The following is a 21,230-nucleotide window of genomic DNA, read 5'->3' as shown; positions in this document are numbered from 1 at the left end:
ATCAAAAAGAAATTTTTAAAGAGCCTTAGGGTCCTAAGAAATATCTTTTATTACATTTAAATGTACACCCATGGTCATCTGACAGAAAAATGATAGGGTGATCAATGAAAGACTTTCCAAAGTAAAAAGGTAGTCTGTGTGTGCTCAGCCGTGTCCAACTCTTTTTGACCCCATGGACTGTAGCCCGCCAGGCTCCTCTGTTCATGAGATTTCCCAGGCAAGAATACTGGAGTGGGTTGCCATTCCTTCTCCAAAGGATCTCCCTAACCCAGGGATCGAACCCACATTTCCTGCATTGGCAGGTGGGTTCTTTACCGCAGAGCCACAAGTGAAGCACTGAAAAGATTACAGTATGATAAATTTTTAAGGAGAAAGTGAAACTGATATACAAGTACAAGAAGACAAATAAAAGATATAAAATTTGTTAAAGGATAATTACCAATGCATATTCAAATTGCCTCGTGAGAAAATAAACTTGTTTTGGTAGTTAGTAGCCACCGTATACCTTTAAAAGTGTGAGGGGTAACTTCCCTAGAGGTCCAGTGGCTAAGACTCTGCACTCCCAATGCAGAGGGCCCTCGTTTGAGCCCTGATGAGGGAACTAGATTCCATGTGCCATAACTAAGAGTTCACATGCTGCAAATAAAGCTCTTTCAGGCTCCAACTAAGACCCAGTGCAGCCAAATAAATATTTTTCAAAAAGTGTCATAACTTGACCTGCCTCTTGAGAAATCTGTATGCAGGTCAGGAAGCAACAGTTAGAACTGGACATGAAACAAGAGACTGGTTCCAGATAGGGAAAGGAGTACGTCAAGGCTGTATACTGTCACCCCGCTTATTTACCTTATATACAGAGTACATCATGAGAAACGCTGGGCTGGAAGAAGCACAAGCTGGAATCAAGATTGCCGGGAGAAATATCAATAACCTCAGATATGCAGATGACACCACCCTTATGGCAGAAAGTGAAGAGGAACTAAAGAGCCTCTTGATGAAGGTGAAAGAGGAGAGTGAATAAGTTGGCTTAAAACTCAATACTCAGAAAACTAAAATCATGGCATCTGGTCCCATCACTGTATGGCAAATAGATGGGGAAACATTAAAAACAGTGACAGACTTTATTTCTTGGGGCTCCAAAATCACTGCAGATGGTGACTGCAGCCATGAAATTAAAAGATGCTTCTTCCTTGCAAGGAAAGTTATGACCAACCTAGACAGCATATTAAAAAGCAGAGACATTACTTTGCCAACAAAGGTCCATCTAGTCAAAGCTATGGTTTTTCCATAGTCATGTATCAATGGATGTGAGAGTTGGACTATAAGGAAAGCTGAGCGCCGAAGAACTGATGCTTTTGAACTGTGGTGTTGGAGAAGACTCTTGAGAGTCCCTTGAATAGCAAGGAGATCCAACCAGTCCATCCTAAAGAAAATCAGTCCTGAATATTCACTGGAAGGACTGATGCTGAAGCTGAAACTCCAATACTTTGGCCACCTGATGTGAAGAACTGACTCACTGGAAAAGACCCTGATGCTGGGCAAGATTGAAGGCAGGAGGAGAAGGGGCTGACAGAGGATGAGATGGTTGGTTGGATGGCATCACTGACTTGATGGACATGAGTTTGAGCAGGCTCTGGGAGTTGGTGATGGACAGGGAGGCCTGGTGTGCTGCAGTCCATGGGGTCACAAAGAGTCGGACACAATTGAGCGACTGAACCGAACTGATAAAAAGTTTGATTAAAAATACAGTATGTCAGAAATAACATCCTTCACAAGCATTTACATTTATGATGCAAAACTTAGATGTCCACTTGAAGTATGAAAGGAAGAATTTTTCCAAGTTTTTCAGGGACTATAGGAGCAAAAAGTTTGATGAGCACTGCCTCAAAAGCCAGACTGCTTTTTCAGGGCAGGGAAGTGAGAGCAGGACCGGGAAACATCTTCAATCACTGAGTTTGCTTTTCCACTCCCCACTTCCGTTTTTCTTGAACCACCAACTCTGACCTGGGGCTCCTTGGGCTTCCCCAGGGTAGACTGTGCTGCACTGTGCTCAGTCACTAAGTCATGTCCAACTCTATGCGACCCCATGGACTGTAGCCCGCCAGGCTCCTCTGTCCATGGGCTTCTCCAGGCAAGAATACTGGAGTGGGTTGCCATGCCCTACTCCAGGGGCTCTTCTCGACCCAGGGATGGAACCCACGTCTCTTAAGCCTGGAATGGCAGGCAAGTTCTTTGCCACCCGGGAAACTATCCCACCCCTAACCCTAACCCTCTCAAAGGTAGGTTACTTTACAGGGATGCTGTCAATCTCAATCTCTAAGCCTCAGGCCTCTCTCCCTCTCCTGGCAGCCTCCCAGTGATAGAACTCGGTGGGAGTTGTGGAAGTCTCCACACTGGGAGGGAAAACCAGGTGCAATAAGAAACATTTTCATTTGAGTACTTCCAGGTAATTGCCTATAAAGACTTCAGAGGACTTAGAAAATCTGTAGATTTCAGTGAGCTTATCAGGTTGCGACAATACACACAAATTTTTTATATCAGAGGCTTCCCGGCGGCTCAGTCAGTGAAAAATCGACCTGCAGTGCGGGAGACCTGGGTTGGATCCCTGGGTGGGGAAGATCCCCTGGAGGAGGGAATGGCAACCCACTCCGGTATTCTTACCTGGAGAATCCCATGGACAGAGGAGCCTGGCTACAGTCCATGGGGTCACAGAGTCGGACACAACTGCGGGACTAAGCACACGTCAGTAAGCAACCGAACAAAATACAACAACGGTAATTACAACATTATAAAAATATGAATAGGGATACATCTGAAAAAAAGATGAGCAAGCCCTGTAAACTGAAGAAGACTTGAGTCAGGAAATAGAAGGTGTTCAGGGACTGAAAGGCTCCATATGGGCAGCGTTCGAGGGCAGGCACCTCCCTGGAGCAGAGGACCAGGCGGGGAGGGGCGCTGCGGGGGAGGCGGGGCGAGCCGGAGGTCCGCGGGGCTTTTTAATTTGTTCTCTGCTGGGTGCTGCTTGCTGCCACCCAGGCCGTCCCCTTTAGCATAGCGCAGCGCTGGGGCACGCTTTGGTGAATGCACGGTGAGCAGGTAGGATTGAGGGTCCAGCTGAAAGAAGGCCGGCGCTTCCCCAGCCGGAGAGAGAGCCGGGAAGACCAACGGCCCTTAGGAGCGTCCTCACCCAGAAAAGAGACCCCCAAGGGAAAGCAGGGGCCCCACGTTTGCACAGACCCAGGGCGGGCCCTCGGAGGCGGGGCTGGGGGCTGTGATTGGTCACGTCTGGCTTCCTCGGGCTCGTCCTCAGGGACTGGGGGCCGCCCGTCACGGGGGCCGAAGGGTGGCCGCCGCAGACACCGTCCTACTGGCAGCCGGCCTGCGGGACGGCGGGTGGTCACCGCCGCTGAGGGCCGGCCCCTCCCGGCGTCGCGTCTGAGGGGCAGGGGCCACAGGCACCGGCCCGGCTCTACCGGCAGCTTTACGGTCAGCCTGCCGGCCCCTCCCCGGCAACCAAGCCTCAGGCTGCATCGCCGGGCCAAGCCGCCCCGCCAGGCCCTGTCCGCCGCCCGCCTCAGTTTCTAGGCGGCTCCCGCACGTCCCGCGCGTACCTGCCGGACTCCCGCGCCGCGCCCCGATTGCGCACGCGCGGACCCCCCTCCCCCCCGCGCTCCGGCTGCGCACGCGCGGCGCACTCCTCAGGCGCCCCCGCCCCGCCCTGCCCCGCCTCGCGCACGCGCGGTCCGCCCCTCAGGCGTCCCCGCCCCGGCCCACCCCCGCCTCGCGCACGCGTCGCACGCGCCGCACGCGCCCCGCGCCTCGCGCACGCGCAGGCCCCGCCCCGCGGCTAATGGGCGGTGCTGCCGCTTATTTGCTTTGCGTCGGCCCCCGCCGTCAGTCAGTCGGGGCAGCGGGCCGACGACGTTTCGTCCGCCGCCCAAGGTGCTCCGGCCCCTGCGCTCCCTTGGCGCGCCCGCAGACCCCGACCCGCCGGCCGCGGCACCCTAGCCCCGCCATCATGTCGCAGAGCGAGAGCCCCGGGCTGCAGGAGGAGAGCCTGCACGGTGAGCGGGGGCCGGGCCCGGGCTGGGGGCCTGCGGCGAGGGGCCCGCGGCGAGGGGGCGGCCTGCGGAGAGGACCCCCGGGCGCCCGGGCGCGGGTCTCCGCGTCGGGGCGGCCGGACCCGCGGGTGCCCGGTCTTCTGAGGCGCACCTCGGTGCTGGTTTCGGTGCCGGTACCGGCCCGGGGAGACTGGGGAGGACGCGCTCTGGGACTCGGGGCAGGGCGGCCTGAGGGGAAGCGGCGGGGGTCGCGCCGGCCGCGCCGTCCTTCACGATCGCTCGTCCGGGGTCGCGGGCTGGCCTGCCGGGGGACACGGGGCAGCTGACCGCGCTGCAGACTCCGGAGCGGACACCCGCCCCCGGAACCGGACGGGGGGCGGCCTGGACCCCCGCTCCGGCCGCGGCTGGAGGAGGGGCCGAGCGCCGACCTTTATTTTCCTGAGGCAAGAGTTAAGTGGGACGCGGGAGTGCGTAAATCAGGTTCGGAGAGGACCGTGGACCCCGTAGAGAATTTTAAAGGTTCATTAAGATTTAAAAATCATCACACTGCCTGAATTTGAGCCATTACTTTTCTGTATTCGTTAAAACAGTATTTTACTCGCCAAGACTTGGCCAAATTCGTCGTATATTGTGAAACTGCAGTCACAGCCTAGAAATCCTATAATCTTTTCTTAAATTTCGACATGGGCTATTTTCCTTGAGATAGATAAAGGGACTGAATCTGCCTTAAAAAAGATCTAAAGAGTGTTTGATGAACCGCCTTCAGGTCAGTCCTGTTAGCAGACTACTCCGCTCCCACCGTGGTGTGTTCCCTTACTGGCTGCATTGGTCCGAAGAGTCCGCAGTGTCCAGAGCGGCTTCGTCGCCAGTCCTTGGTTGGCAGACCCAACTGCTGAGTCATTGGCAACGCAGAGTGCCAGCTCATGGGTTAAAAGGTTTGCTCCTCGGTTTTGTGTATTCTATAAAAAGACGGTTACACGGTGAGTGGAAACTGTCGAGGAGTCTTTGGGCCGCGGTCAGGGGTACGTGCAGCAGGGCACTCCAGCCTCTGGCCAGTGTGGGAGGATCACGTGGGCCCCGCCGCCCTGGGAAACCGAATCCGGCCGGGATTGGTGGCTGGGCCGACACTTGCCCTGGGCTCAGTTTTGATTTGATTACCTCTTGTTTACCTCGGAAAGAACTCGGAGCAGTTGATCGCTGAGGCAAGACAAAGGCCAATGCTCTCCCCTCTGCTTGTCTCTGGCCAGATGCTTTCCCTGAGTCCTGCAGCCTCTGCTCTCTGGTCCGCTCTGGTTAGAGCTGTTGACGAGCAGCCTCTGCTCCCTGGTCCGTTCTGGTTAAAGCTGTTGACCAGCAGCAGGATGTCCTAGATGCCTTTCCTGTCTCAGATAAACAACCAGGGGGAAGGTGGAGTTTTGTAATATTATCTTGCAGCATCATGCGAGGGGGTGCGAGACTTAACTTCCCAGAGGCGCGCCCCCCACTCCCCCCGCCCAGTGCTGTGCTGAGTGGGGATCAGTGCCATCAGGTGGCACCAGCTTACCCCGAGATGGCCCCCACTTCTTCACCTGCTGGTCTGTCTGCAGCCAGTCAGAGGGTGGTGTTGTCACAGGCCCCCACCGTGGATGAAGGTGCAGTGCATGAATAGGCACAGGACGTGCACGTCTTGTGTCCTGCACTTTGAGAGTGAAGGGGTTTCCGGCAATGAGACCCTGGCCCGCTCTGTGCATTTCAGATGGCCACAGTGAGGCGAGAGGTGAGGCGAAGCCCATGGCAGGCAGGTGACAGCAGTTGCGCTCTTAGGGTGCCAGGCTCCTCGGGCTTCGGTGACAGAGGCCTCAGGCAGGGGCCTGAGGGGGAAGGAAGGGGGGTCCACCGGGTCCTGTTCAGACGTCAAGCCTCTGGTTCCTGTACCGCCTCACTCAAGAAACTCTTAAAAACTGGGATTTCTTAAGTCCCACCTCTCCTAGGGAAGAAGCTTTCCCAAGGGTGGTCCTTGCCTCCAGGCGTAGCCCCTGCGCCACCCCAGGGCTGTCCTCAGGGTCCCACCTGTCCCAAAGACCCCAGGACATTGACCCCAGCATCGTGTAGGTCATGCCCCTGTAGTTTTCAACCCTGGCTGCCCACCGTCACCATTGTGGTTTTCTCAAAGTAAGGGTACCAGGGTTCTGTTGTAGCATTCCAAATCAGGATTTTCCGGCTGGTGGGTGAGACTGCTGGAGAACAGGGAAAGCACAAGAGGTGGTCCTCCAGAGCCAGGGTTGTGACATGTTGCTCCAGACTGGGTTGTGGGGTGCTCTGCCAGGGGTGCTGGAGAGGGCTGTTGGCCTGGAGCCAGGAGCAGGGAGCCTCACAGTGCAGGCAGGGACTGTGAGAAACTGTGCGAAATACTCAGGATATAAAGCATGGGTGCTGTGTTGAGGTTAGTTGATAGGGTCAGGCTCCACAAGTTAAAGAAAGACAGTTGTCATTATCTGTTTTCAGGCTGGGGTAAACTGAAAGCTTAGTCAACCACCCAGCCTGCCGAGCAGTGGCTCAGGGAACTGTTTTAACACTCTACATGTGATCACAGCTTGTGCCCAGTTACTAGCAGTTGAGGTCAGCTGAATTCATGGCATTTGTGGCCCAGCCAGTAAGTGGTTGTGTCTGGGTCATTCCTGTGGCCTCTCCAGAGCTGGAAGACGGGACAGCATTGTGGTTACAGATCTTTTGGGGGCCCACGAATCGTCTCATTCAAGATGTGGGCTTTCCTTCTTTTGGGATCAAGTATCCTGGGGGTCACAGGAAGTTTTTTTAAACAAAAGGAAGACATGGCATATCGTGTCGGTTTGTAATTCTCTTCTGCAGTGACGGGGCATTGGCCTAGGCTCTCCGCCCATCTCATTTGCCCAGTCCACCTGCCCTGTGTCTTGTTAGTGTGAATTACAGGTCAGTGTGGCAGTGGCCTGAGTCAGGGCGAGACTCGCCTGGGTCAGCAACCACCGCCCCTTTTCCCGCGGCCTGACTACCTCACAGGCTGTTTGGGGTTATGAGGAAGTGATCTGAGGTTGTAAGGCAACTTGAGGGCTTCCCTGGTGGCTTGGCGGTAGAGAACCCGCCTGCAATGCAGGAGACGTGGCAGGTTCGGTCCCTGGGCTGGGAAGATCCTGGGAGAAGGAAACGGCTTCCACTCCAGTCTTCTCACCTGGAGAATCCCATGGACAGAGGAGCCTGGCTATAGTCCATGGGGTCGCAGAGAGAGGAACATGACCTTGCGACGAAATAACAACAAAGCAACCTGAAACCACTCTTTCTTGCTTAGAAAGGTGAGTGAGCTTAACTGCAGGTGAAAGAAGATTAATGGCCCCTGGTCTTCATTTTCCAGGGAGCTGCTCCCCTGTGCAGTTGCTGCAGGTTAATCATAAACTCTGGTCCGTTAGTGTATCACAGCCTCTGAGCTGTGCTGTAGACAGAGCTCCGCTGTAGACAGCCTGCGTAGAAGTCTTTCTAAAGGATGCCCAACACTTTCAGTGAGATGGTTCCAATCTCCATGGAGTCTGGAGTGGAATCTAAGCCTGTGCCTGAAACTCATCGTGTTGTTGTTTTTTCTAAAAAACACTCTGTCTTGTGGCTGTGCTGGTTCTTTGCTGCTGCACTTGGGTTTTCTCTAGTTGCAGCGAGCAGGGCTCCTCTTCGTTGCAGTGGGTGGACTCCTTCCTGCGGTGTCTTCTCTTGTGGAGTGCGGACCCCAGGCCTCCAGGGCTTTGGGAGCCGTGGCTCCTGGGCTGTGGCGCATGGGCTTGGTAGTTGAGGCCCGTGGGCTTAGTTGCTTTGGGGGATGTGGGATCTTCCTGGACCAGGGATGGAACCTGTGTCCCTTGAATTGCAGAGTGGTTTCTTAACGACTGGACCACCAGGGAAGCCCTGAAACTACAGTGCTGTATGCCCATTATATTTTAATTTGAAAAATATATTTAATCTTTGTCCCTGGTCCCAGATCCACAGCTCGGCTCTAAGAACCCTTGGACTTTCTTGAGATCTTTGGAAAACAATTGAGTCTGTGCTAGTGATGTGACTGCCGAGGTCCTCGGTAGCCTCAGGGTGGGGTGGGGATGGGCAGAAACTCAGCACTCGCCCTCCCCAAGCCTGCCTGGGGAGGGGCGCTGAGGCTGGGTTACAGGATGTACTGGGCAAGGGCGTAGAACTGCCGTCTCCCACCACTGCCTGCATGCCTGCCCTCTGAGAAGGCACTCGTGCAAGCACGGTGTGGTCCTGACTTCTGTGACTTGTCCCAAGGAGTTGCTGACGAGGGAGGGTTGTGGGAACCCCTGAATTCTTGGTCTGTCGGGCGTTTGAGGTGTCCCCTGCAGGGACAGTCTTGTGGTACTGAGACCACTACTGCTACTACTACTAAATCACTTCAGTCGTGTCCGACTCTGTGCGACCCCACAGACGGCAGCCCACCAGGCTCCCCCGTCCCTGGGATTCTCCAGGCAAGAACACTGGAGTGGGTTGCCATTTCCTTCTCCAATGCAGGAAAGTGAAAAGTGAAAGTGAAGTCTCTCAGTCATATCTGACTCTTAGCGACCCCATGGACTGCAGCCCACCAGACTCCTCCGTCCCTGGGATTCTCCAGGCAAGAGTACTGGAGTGGGGTGCCATTGCCTTCTCCAAGACCATTACAGGTAGTGTCAAAACCAAACTGCTGGGCCGAGCGCGCTGGAGCCGGGAAACTGGTTATTGATATAAAAGCCCCCTACCTGGGAAGGCTGGACCGTGACCCGCAGTGGACGGTGCTGGGCCGGGAAGAGAGCGGTGCGAGCGACCGGGGCGGGAGAGGCCGGGGCGGGGTGGCAGTGCAGTCAGTGAGCCGGGCAGCAGAGGGCCGCCTGGAATAAGCTGACCGCGTCAGCTCACACGTGCAGCGGGGCGGGGCCCCGGAGCGAGGCGGTGCAGTGGACGTTTGTGGCCTCAGGTTTGACGGAATTAAAAGGAAGAACTTTTCGTCTTCTCACCTGAAGACCTGAGTAGAAGGGCAGTCTCTCCAGTTGCCAGCATCACACGGGGTGGAGAAAGGCGTGTGCCGGCGGGCCCCGGTGGCCAGTGGTCAGGCTGGACTCAGTGCTGCGGGCCTTCCCATGTGGCCAAAGAAAGGAAAGCTGTGTGTCTCAAATATTGAGCTCGATGGAGAAAGAGGGACTGCTCAGCAGAAGAGAAGAGCGGGTTTCAACAGCTGACGCGGAAAAGAGGCTCTCCCCTCAGCCAGGAAGCCTGTGGGAAAATGCCCAACCCGTGAGAAGGCAGCAGCGCTGAATAAGCCGGCCAACCCGGCCCCCCGACCCGCCCCCCGCGGTGACGATCTGTGCCCCTGCGGTAGTTGCGTCTCAGGCCTGGTCCCCAGGCAGAGGCGCGGAGGTCTGCTCTGCTCGGGGCCGCGGTGGTCCCGCACTGGATGCACAGCAGGGCTCCCCACCCCACACCCAGCGCCTCTCGTGGTTCAGACGTGAGAGCCTGTGGCAGCTGGCCAGGCAGCTGAGCGCGGAGAAGCGGGCATCAGCGCCTTGTGGGGCCACCGGGCTGGGCCTCCGGTCCGCAGCGCAGGCGGACCTTCTTACCTCAGGAGCTCTCTAGTGTCCACCCCGTCCTCCTGTGCACTTGCCATGCTGCCCTCCTCCTGAGTTCATCCCCATGTCAGCCCCCATAGCACGCAGCCGGGAGCAGCAGCGCCGCCTCCCCGCCGGGATGCTGGCCCCGCCTGGACTGGGGACCCCTCCCCTCACGGGGCCCGGAGGGGCTCGGCCCGGTGAGCGGAGGGCCCCCCGGCTCAGCTGCCATTTCCCTGGTGAATATATCAAGTGCTAAGCCTTGGTAATCGGTCATCAATCTGTGGGGCCTCAGGGTCAGAACGTGAGGCTGGAATGTGGAAATTTTAAAGCTTTCCTTAATTTCTAAGTCCCCAAGGCACTGGTTGAGCCTTTTTCTTCTGAGAGCTGAGTGTGGGCGAGTCCTGGCTACAGGGCCTCTGCTGACGGAGCAGATGGTCTGGGGTGCAGCTCCCGAGGGTCCCTGCAGAGGCTAACTGCACAGGGCCTGAGCCGGGCCTGGGGGCGCTACGGCCAGATTCCTGGCGGAGGGCCAGTGGGAGTCTCTGGCACATCTTGAAACAGACGGGGTGAGCTTGGTATCTTAGCACCAGACTCCGAGATGGGCGGAAAATTGCAACCCGGTTCTTCTCTCGTCCCCGTCAGGCTCCTGGGTAGAATTACACTTCGGCAGTAACGGAAATGGGAGCAGTGTTCCCGACTCTGTTTCTATTTATAACGGCGACATGGAAAAGATACTGCTGGACGCGCAGCACGAATCCGGACGGAGCAGCTCCAAGAGCTCCCACTGCGACAGGTGGGCGAATGTGTGTGTCCCAGCATGGCTCCGCGGGCCTCCCTGGCCTCAGCCAGCGCCCAGACGGCGGGCCCTTTGCCCTCGGGTGGGGGGACACCGCCCCTGGGGTCCTGTCCCTGCTTCTGCCTGCTGGGCGTCAGAGCTCAGCTGAGAAGGCAGGGGGCCACTGTGACTCCTTGACCCTGGTCCCCCCCCGGGGCTGGCTGCTGCCTGCTGGGCAGAAGTTCAGCTGAGAAGGCAGGGGGCTGCTGTGACTGTTGGGCCCTGGTCCCCGCTGGGGTTGGCGGGAGCGCTTCCTTCTCCAGGGACGCTGTCCCCTGTGTGTGGGGGGGGTCTGTGTGTCCTGATGGAAAGGTGAACGTGTGCTGTTTCCCCCAAGCCCGCCCCGCTCACAGACCCCACAGGACACTAACAGAGCTTCTGAGACAGACACGCACAGCCTCGGAGAGAAGAACAGCTCCCAGGTAAGGTGCACAGGGTCTGCCTTCGTGATCTGTCGGTACAGGGCACTGGGTGACCCGGCCCGAAAGCCGACTTGTGCTTCCTCAGACCTTCCCTCAGCTGTGGGGGGTGGGGCATCTCCAGCACTTCACAGAGTGGACCGGAGACGGTGGGGCCGTTTGGTTCAGGGTGTGTGCCCGGGGCCCCGTCTGCCCCACATGCCCTCCCGGGGGACACGGGCAGGTGGCGGGGAGCCGTGGGGGCCTGTGGGGGTCTGGAGGCCTGCCCAGGGCCCCGTCTGCCCCACACGCCCTCCCAGGGGATGCAGGCGGTGGCGGGGAGCCGTGGGGGCCCGTGGGGGTCTGGAGGCCTGCCCAGGGCCCCGTCTGCCCCACATGCCCTTCTGGGGGATGCGGGGAGAGTGGCGGGAGTGGCAGGGGGCCGTGGGGGCCCGTGGGGGTCTGGAGGCCTGCCCAGGGCCCCGTCTGCCCCACACGCCCTCCCAGGGGATGCAGGCGGGTGGCGGGGAGCCGTGGGGGCCCGTGGGGGTCTGGAGGCCTGCCCAGGGCCCCGTCTGCCCCACATGCCCTTCTGGGGGATGCGGGGAGAGTGGCGGGAGTGGCAGGGGGCCGTGGGGGCCCGTGGGGGTCTGGAGGCCTGCCCGGGGCCTCCCCATTGGGACGGCACTGCTGCTGTCCCTTCCTCGATGGCACTAGTTGCTTCCAGAAACCGTGCCTCGGGCTTCGCTGACTGGCGCTTGTGTGGTTTGGGTTAGGAGCTGACCAGGCTGGTGGAGGCTGAGCTCAGTTTTCTGAGTTTCCTTTAAGAATCTCTGAGTTTGGTGGGGCCGTAGCCCCTGTTGGGGGGAAGTCCATGAGAGCAGGGTGGGCTGTGGCCCTGAGCTGCCTTTCCGCAGACCTGGGTTGGGCCAGTGGCCAGTGCGGCCTCGCCAGGCCGTCTTCCTGCCTGCTGCCTCTTGTGATGCTCAGGGGTGTCGGGATCTAGGAACCTGGGGGGCCCTGCTTTCCTGGGGCCTCAGCTGGTAAAGAATCCGCCTAAAGTGCAGGAGACCCTGGTTGCACTCCTGAGTCAGGAAGATCCCCTGGAGAAGGGAAAGGCTGCCTGCTCCCTTCCTCACTGTGAGAGCTGTGGGGCCCGAGCTTCTATCAGTGCCCCTGGGTCCCCCTGCTGCCTGCCGGGCACTCCTCAGGCTGTCCCGCCCCGGGGGCTCAGCAGTCCTTGTGCTCAGGCTTCTCCAGGGTGCTGCCTGCCTGCTCCCGGATGTGCGGGGTCCAGCCCAGCTTTGTTGTGTCCAGGTGTTTGGTTGATTTTGGTACCGTGTTCTAGAGTATTTCCATAATTTCTCCCCCTGAATTTAAAGAGGAATTCTATGATCAGGTACACAGTTTTTAAAATTCTAAGCAATGCACCTTTTTAAAGCTCTTCAATTAACATATTATTAATAACATGTATTTTTAAGGCCACTGAGACCAGGGGTGCACGCGGGTTTCTAGTTTTCTCTTCTCCCGCCAGACGCGGACGCGCATCTGCTCTGCGTGCTGTGTGCCGTCAGCTCAGGCACATCCCTGTTGGGGGCCTTTTCGGGGGTTTCTGTTTTTCCTTTTACCCCCAGAACCACAGCCGGTGTCTCTGTGAACATGTGTCCCCACTGGCCGGTGCCCTCCCTGAGGCAGTGCCTGCAGCTCAGGGCCGCTGGAGTCCGGTGGGCCCTCCACGGGGGTGTGGGGTGGGCGGCGAGCCAGGCAGCGGGTTCACCGACCTCGTCTCCCCACAGTCCGAGGAAGACTACATGGAGAGGAGGAAAGAGGTCGAAAGCATCCTGAAGAAAAACTCAGACTGGATTTGGGATTGGTCCAGTCGGCCAGAGAACGTCCCCCCGGCCAAGTGAGTCTGCGTCCACGGGGGCCTCAGGGGCCGGGTGCCGGCGCCCGCTGACCGCCCTCTCCCCTCAGGGAATTCCTGCTCTTCAAGCACCCAAAGCGCACGCCCACGCTCAGCATGCGCAACACGAGCGTCATGAAGAAGGGCGGCATCTTCTCTGCGGAGTTCCTCAAGGTCTTCCTGCCGTCGCTGCTGCTGTCCCACCTGCTGGCCATCGGGCTGGGGTGAGTGCCGCCCGCACGGGGCCGGTGCTGGCCTTGGGCACAGGTTGGGGAGCGGGGAGCCCCCGAGGCGGCTCGCACGTGGAGGGCTCTGGTCTCCCCGGTCCTGATGCGGGCAGATGGGCTTCTCCTGGGCAGCCTACTGGGCCACTGGATGTCAGGACAGGCTTCTGACGTGGGCTGGAGCCCCGGGCTCTGAGAACGGGGCAGAGGAGACGCCCGGCTTGCTGGCTCGGGGAGGCAGGAGCAGGGCCCCCACCCACCCTCCTGAGCCCTGGCCCACAGCCCTGCCCCTGCTCTGGGCTCTGCCCCGCCTTCCCCTCTGGGGAGCTCCTCTCTGCAGGGAGCTTTGTCCAGAACCAGCATTCGGGTCCTCTGGGGCCTGGCGGGGTTAGGCTTCAGCCTTCACTTCCGGGTGGATTTCTGCAGGTGTGTCTGCCCTCCCAGACTTCACAGGGGTCAGGATCAAGCTCTCCTGTTCCCTTGCTCTGCAGAGACTCCCCGCTGGCCTTCAGGCCCTTGATGTCCTCCCCCCGCCCTCCTCCCGGACAGCCCCCCCGCGCCCCTCCATTCTGGGCTCCCTGGGGCGTCCCATGCAGCAGTGGTTTCTGTGAGATGTGCTGATAAACCTGGGGTTGTCAGCTGTCCCGTGGGTGACTGATTAGGTCAGAAAGTGAGGAGGGAGCTCTCAGCTCAGGAGGGGCTGTCCTTTGTGTGTGCCAAGGGTATGCGTTGCACAGCTGTTAGAGCACAGCTGGATTTTTCTAAATTGGATGCTGAAAGGTGTGCTGATCAGAGTGAGACCCATGTGTCCACTGAGTGTTGGCAGCCAGGCCCCTTCTGGGCTGATCAGCTGCTGTCTCGGCAGTGCGCGCCCCCGGGAGACATGCCGCCCTGTAACGACCGCCTCCTTTCTCTGTCAGGATCTACATCGGAAGGCGCCTGACAACGTCCACCAGCACGTTCTGATGCAGGCTTTAGCCTGGTGTCCCCACGCCGCGGGGGCCCATGCCCCGCACAGCGCACAGAAGCAGCTGTCTCGGTCCTGGGCGGCCGCCCTGCGAGTCGTTTCTTCTGGCAGCGCCGCCTTCCTAACTCAGTGAAACACAGTAAACCACGCTCTCCCGCAGCCACACTTAGGGATCGAGCAACGAGCATGTCGTTGATTAATACCTACTGTAATAATTCGGTAGTAACCTTCTTCAGATATTATAAATATCAAACTATAAATAATTTTAAAATACCTAGTTATGTTGTATGTAGCATTTTAATGAATTACTGATAGCGTTAAACACTATTTGAGGGAAGGAATGCCGACACTAGGAGGACTGCCTGAGGCTTCACCTGAATAAACACGTGGCCTTACTCCCTGCTGCAGACGCTTTGGTGGACGCGTCTGTCTGCTGCAGACAGCCCTCAGCACTGAGTGTCTGCTGGCTTTGGTACGCGGCATGTAGAATCCACCGCGACACGGGTGGCGCCAAGCGGTCCCCACCCCGGGCGGTCGGGCAGCACCAGACGGACCCCCTGGGACTGTCAGCGCCACTCTGGACAGCAGCCCCTGGACAACCACTGTCTCCTCCCGTCTCCAGATTGCGGAATTTAGTCTGGTTCAGTTTTTTGTGCTCTTAGTATCAGCTGCATTCTAAACTATTCTGTCTGCTTTAAAAGGCTGGAGATAGGAAAAAAATAAATCTTTGCCAAATCCTTGGTTATGGTATTAACATACGGTTTAAAACTAAACGGCATACAAGCTTTTTGGTGAAGCCAGGTGTATCCCCACTGCCTGGGGGTTAAAAGATGCCCTTTCATACACTGTATAAATGCTGTTGTATTTGCTTCACTTTTCCACACTAAATTTCAGTTGTGTTCAATAAACGTAACATTCTAATTTTTAAAAACTTGGTTTATATTTAAACAATGACCTTGGAGGTAGCCCGCAGGCCTTCCATATGGAGGCGAGGCGTCAGCTTCATTACATGCCTGGTCCTGAAGAGGCGAAGGCTGCTTCCCGCTGACCTGCCCTGGCAGGGGCACGTCTCACTGCGATGGGCATGGTTGAGGCTGCGTTCAGGGCCTCCAGCGAGGCCAGGGGTCCCCAGGGCCAGCGCATCTTGGAGAGCATGGGTGAGTTGGGCCATGACCGAGAATGAGGCGGATTCGTGCAGCAAGTTTGCGAGGAGGTGCCCCGGGCTGGGGAGTTGTAAGCCCTTGAGGGTGTCCTGCCTTTCTTTGGAACACCAGCTTTAATTCATGATTGATTCCACTAACTTTCCTTTTGGTTTCATTTTTTAAAACCTTGGTTCTCTCTTGTTTTCTGGCGGGATTATTTTTGTTCCTACCCTCCCAGGTTGCATATCCTTTCTCCCAGCTCTGCCCACTGACTGATGCTGTTGCGGGCACAGCTGAGCTGCCAAACACGATCCCCAGGTTCCTTGAGGCTTCTCTCCCATCACTGTGATGTTCCAGTGAAGGTCTGATCGTTTAAGGTGTGGGACTGTGTGTGTGTGAGTGTTTTCACTTTTTTGGGCACGGTGACAGCTTCCATAACACCCTCCTGTTAAGGCAGATCACACCACCGTCCATTTAACTGACTGAATAGCAAGTTCACAAAGTACTTAACGTCCTCCAGAAGATTTTCAAGCCTGTGCTCGGCTGTTTCCTGAGCAGACTCTTGCCTGCTGCGCCTGCACTGTGGGGTCCCGCTGGGGGTGGAGGCAGGCAGGCCCACCCTGGCGGGAAGTGGGCCACACCTTCAGCGACACGTGTCTGGGCTGCTTGTGGTTTAGCACTTGACAACGCATGTGCACAAAGATGACAACTTGGGAAACGTGACAGGGTCCCCAAGCCGGAACCGTGTGGCTGCCAGCATGAAAAAAACGGTGGGAAAGCATCCCAGCACCCCCAGTTTTATAGCAGCTGCCAGGTTTTCTGATGCCCAGCCTTTAACCCCACTGCCCCGGTGGTGAGCAGGCCCACCTGGAGAGCTCGGGCAGCCACGGGGCTGGTCCATACCCCACTGAGCTGCCCCAGGGGAAGGGCTGAGTCTGCTGAGCCCTAACTGCAGGCTGAAGAACAAAGTGTGTGCAAGTCAAACGGTTTAGTATTGTTCATGCAGAAGAACTGACGTGTTTGGATTGTGCTGGAGAAGACTCATGAAAGCCCCCTGGATGGTGAGGAGATGCAACCAGTCCGTCCCAAAGGAAGTCAACCCTGAGTATTCACTGGAAGGACTGATGCTGAAGCTCCAATACTCTGGCCACCTGATTGGAAGAGTTGACTAGTTGGAAGATACTGATGCTGGGAAATTCTGAAGGCAAAAGAAGAGGGTGGCAGGGGATGAGATGGTTAGATAGCATCACTGATTCCACAGAAATGAGTCTGGACAAACTCTGGGAGACAGTTAAGGACAGTGGGGGCTGGCCTGCTGCAGTTTCATGGGGCCGCAAAGAGTCGGACATGACTGAGCGACTGAACAACATGCAGAGGAGCCAGAGCATGCACATCTGCTCATCTATGCCAAAAACTTGGGATGAATCCTCCAGAAATGGATGAGCCTGGCTGTCCCCACGGGTGGGGTGTAACTGGGAGAGGGGCTGCGAGCACCGTGGGAGGCGGGGTGGGACCCTCTGAATAACCTCCTCTCAGGCCCACAGTGCTGCTTCACTTAGGGCCAAAGTCATGAATTCAAGTTGGTGATAACAAGGGAAGCCGACTATTGAAATGGGGACTTTCGTACTGGTCCAGTGGTTAAGAATCTGCCTGCCAATGCAGGGGCCATGGTTCCATCCCGGGTCTGGGAAGACCCCACGTGCTGTGGAGCGACTAAGCCTGTGGGCCACAACTCCCACAAGTTTGTGCACGGCAAGTAACGCCCAGTGCAGCCACAATGAACACATGAACCTAAGTGTGACGAACCACGGGATTCTTATAGTGCAGCCAAAATGAACACATGAACCTAAGTGTGACGAACCACGGGATTCTTATGTCATTAGGAGGGGAAGAGGCTTATATGGAATCAAAAGTGCCAGCTGGCAAAAAACCCCGGAGAAATTGCTGGACATCTCTTAGATCACATACTTCTCAAGAGCACTTCTGAGGGCCGTCAGCCCAAAACAGGGACCCCTTCCTGGCCATGCACACCCCAGCTCAGGGCCCTCTGAGAGGCAGAAGGCTGGTTGCTTGTTCAGTGGGAAATATGTCTTGAAGGAAATATGGAAAAAACTGTCCAATTACACAGGACAAATCCAGCTAAACATTTGAAATTCATTAAACTTCTGGTGAAAATAGCTAAACAAATATATACAACCCCATCTTTCCAGAAATGCTTAAGGACTTGATACTTAAGACAACAGTTCAATATCTCAGATTTGTGAACTGCATCACAACCAACAGAGTAAGAGAATTACCTTTAAGTGTATTGAAGTGAAGTCGCCCAGTCGTGTCCGACTCTTTGTGACCCAGTGGACTGTAGCCTACCAGGCTCCTCCCTTGTTGGGAGGCATAGTGCAAAATAGCCGTGAAGGAGGAGGTCCGTGAGAAAATGGTGAAGGGCCAGAAGTACCCAGGCATTGTGTACTGATTGCTGAAGAACATTTCCTGCCTTTGGCTATGCTTGGTGCCTAGATTTAACAATTATACATTAAAGACGTTGCTTGAGAAAATGGGTCATGGATAAATACATGGGTCGTTAAGAATGCGCTGTTGCTTGAAGTATCTCTTACTGATTATATCCTAGCCTTGTACGTGTTCTGCTGGCTGTATGCTCTAAGCTCTTGTTCCTTGCTCCTATAAAAAGACTTGACTGCGGAAGTAAACTTGTCAGTCCTGCAGAGACTGTCCAAGTGTTGTTCTTTCAGGTTCGCCGTTTCCAAGTCCCGGAGACATATCTCCAACAAGTGGCGCCCAAACAGGGACTTGAAGGAAGACTGAACAAAGCGGCGAGCGCTGCAGAAAGAGATAAGCAGGATGGGACAACATAACAGTAAGATTCCTTTCATTTCTATAATGCATCACTTTCTGAAACAAAATGGTGTCAATGTTTCAAGAGATCAGTTGAATGACTGCTATCATATTTTACTGGAACATAATCCATGGTTCCCAGAAGAGGGGACGCTCGATCTAGACATATGGAAAAGGATTAAGAATAATGTTTTGCGAGCATATCGGCAAGGAGTCCGTATTCCCCCTCAATGGTGGGTTACATGGTCACTCATACGGGCTGTCATAGAACAAATTGAAGGGCATAATGTTGATTTGGAAGTAGAAACTGTTCGGTCTTTACATGAATATGAGCTTAAGGAACAAGATATGCAAGGTGCTTTGAAATATAAGAATGTTATGCTCAATCAGACACAATCCCTGGAAAAACAGCTTGGAGACATATGTATACAGGATGTGTCGAAGCCGAAACCACTTGGAGTGGAGGTCATTTCATTCAACGGACAGCCCAAACCTGAGGTTTTTCCTTCTGCTTCGTCTGTAACAGCAGTTGCTAACTTTGCTCGTACTAATCATTTCACTCCTCCTCGGGAGATGCCTGCTTGTGCTTTCGCTTTCCCAATACAGTTTGATCAGCCTGCCCAAGGCCAGAATGCTTGGGCTGGTCTAGGTTTTGGTATGTTGTCCAGCTTTAAGAAAGCATGCACTCTGTATGGACCTACTTCTCCTTACTGTGTAGAATTCCTCAGAGGATGGGCTGATCATTGGATGCCATGTGATTTTTTTCAAGTAGCAAAGATGGTTCTAAATCCTCAACAGTTACTTCAGTGGCAAATGTGGGTTGATGATGAGGCCCAACAAATGACGACTGACCAGCAATCTCGTGGTAACCCTGCCAATTTAGCCTATGATATACTCACTGGAACGGGAGCCATGGCCGACATGACTGCGCAATTAGATACTATTACCCCTCAGATGTTACATTTCATTAGAGAAATTTCTTGCCAAGCATGGGCAAAGGTTGATAATGTTAACTCTGATGGTTCATTTGTCAAGATTACCCAGGGACATGAGGAGGAATATGCCCAATTTATAGGAAAATTAAAGGATGCCCTCAAAATCTATCAGAGATTAAACCTTACAAAGTATTATTTTAAAACAACTTGCCTTTGAAAATGCTAATGAGGAATGTCAATCCATGCTTAGACCAATTCGAGAAACTGGTTCTCTTATGGAATATTTGAAAGCTTGTAGAGATACCGGATCTATGTCCCATAGAGCAAAATTAGCGGCACTAGAAATTTTCAATGTGCAAAAGGCTGCCAGTGCTAAATGCTGTAACTGCGGGAAGGCCGGCCATAGGAAAAAACAATGCCACATGCCAGTGCAAATAGCTAAAAATAATAATACTTCTAAAAAAAAAAAAAAAAAAGAGACCCCCAAAAGTTTGCCAAAATGTAAAAGGGGATTCCATTGGTTGAATAAATGTCATTCCAAATTCGATAAGGATGGAAATGCATTGACACCAGAGGCACAACGAAAACAGGGAAACTAATAAAGGGGCCTGTCCTCAGCCCACGACAAAAGGAGGACCCGGCACTATGACACTGTCCTCAGCCCACGACAAAAGGAGGACCCAGCGCTATGACACTGTCCTCAGCCCACGACAAACGGAGGACCAGCATTACGACACTGTCCTCAGCCCCACTACAAAAGGAGGACCCAGCGCTATGACACTGTCCTCAGCCCACTACGAAAGGAGGACCAGCATTACGACACTGTCCTCAGCCCACTACAAAAGGAGGACCCAGCACTATGACACTGTCCTCAGCCCACGACAAAAGGAGGACCCGACACTATGACACTGTCCTCAGCCCCACTACAAAAGGAGGACCCAGCATCATGACACTGCAAGCAGCTACATCTAAGAGTGCTTGCGTTGATATACCCAGTCCTTATGACATGGAGTTAATAGAATTATACAATCCTCATAAAATCCCCACTGGATATTATGGTCCGAACAGTTGGACTAACTTTGGGACGTAGCAGCTGTACAATGAAAGGTTTAGTAGTATTGGCTGGAGTTATGGATAAAGATTATGAAGGAGAGATACATGTCATGGTGGATGTTGTAAAATTAGGAAATGTATATCTACAAAAAGGGGAACGCTTTACACAATTATTACTTTTGCCATATGTCAAACCAATGAGGGCGTCTGATAAAATTAGGCAAGGAGGTTTTGATAGCACCAATCTTACCGCCGCACTATCTACCTTATTAAAGGAACATCAAAAGCCTATGCTTACTCTAAAGATACGGGGAAAAAATTTCACAGGTGTGTTGGACACAGGAGCCAACATTTCCATTATTAGAAATGAAGAATGGCCCCTTGAATGGGGTAAGACTGTGGCTCCTTCCAGACTGTTAGGGGTAGGAGAGGCTGATGCTACACGAACTTTCGTCAGTGCATCCTATTTACAAGCTTATGGTCCCGATCAAATTGTAGCTTACATCAAACCATATATTACCAGTATCCCTATTAATTTGTGGGGAAGGGATTTTCTTGAACAAACGAAAGCCACGATCTCTCTAAATGAGCCTTTTTGATGGGGGCCATTGAGTTAACACCGCTGCCTCTCGATTGGGAATTTGATGCCCCAATATGGACACCTCAATGGCCCCTGACTAAAGAAAAGTTGGCAGCTCTCACACAATTAGTAAATGAGCAATTACAGAAAAATCATATAGAGCCTTCATTTTCCCCATGGAATTCTCCCATTTTTGTAATAAAAAAGAAATCAGGAAAATGGTGAATGCTGATAGATTTAAGAAATGTTAATAATACTATGATTCCTATGGGGCCCTTACAACCTGGATTGCCCTCTCCTTCCATGGTGCCAAAAAGATGGCCTGTAATTATTATTGATTTACAAGACTGCTTTTTTACTATACCTTTGCATCCTAAAGATAGAAAATGTTTTGCTTTTTCAGTTCCCTCTATAAATCACATGGCTCTTATTAAAAGATTTCAATGGAAGGTTTTACCTCAGGGGATGATGAACTCTCCTACCATTTGCTAATATCTCATATCTGTTTTATTACAACCCAGTAGTGATAAATATCCTACTGCCTCCATAATTCATTATATGGATGACATACTCCTCTCCATGGAATCTGAAGTTTGTTTACAACAGTTATATGACGAAGTCACCACCACTCTTCAAAATCAGGGCCTACTTGTTGCGCCAGATAAAATTTAATTGAAAGCACCCTTTAATTACCTAGGAC

The 21,230-nt window shown here is 54.3% G+C and overlaps 1 protein-coding gene across 2 annotated transcripts; it reads left to right on the top strand.

Moving 5' to 3' along the window:
* Positions 1-3,883: 3,883 nt before the first annotated feature.
* Positions 3,884-14,901, top strand: BNIP3 (BCL2 interacting protein 3). Of its 2 annotated transcripts, none has more exons than XM_070781115.1 (6): positions 3,884-4,061; positions 10,286-10,436; positions 10,816-10,900; positions 12,673-12,782; positions 12,851-13,003; positions 13,924-14,901. In XM_070781115.1, the coding sequence occupies exons 1-6, from the start codon at positions 4,016-4,018 to the stop codon at positions 13,967-13,969; spliced, it is 591 nt and encodes a 196-aa protein (XP_070637216.1). In that variant the 5' UTR covers positions 3,884-4,015; the 3' UTR covers positions 13,970-14,901. The 2 variants fall into 2 exon arrangements, with proteins under 2 accessions (XP_070637216.1, XP_070637217.1); XM_070781116.1 differs by lacking the exon at positions 3,884-4,061 and adding an exon at positions 8,614-8,722.
* Positions 14,902-21,230: the final 6,329 nt, after the last annotated feature.

This window comes from Bos indicus, chromosome 26 (assembly GCF_029378745.1).
Source record: "Bos indicus isolate NIAB-ARS_2022 breed Sahiwal x Tharparkar chromosome 26, NIAB-ARS_B.indTharparkar_mat_pri_1.0, whole genome shotgun sequence".
NCBI lineage: Eukaryota > Metazoa > Chordata > Mammalia > Artiodactyla > Bovidae > Bos > Bos indicus.
Note: the sequence above shows the minus strand (reverse complement) of the source record. Positions and strands in the feature narration are given on the sequence as shown.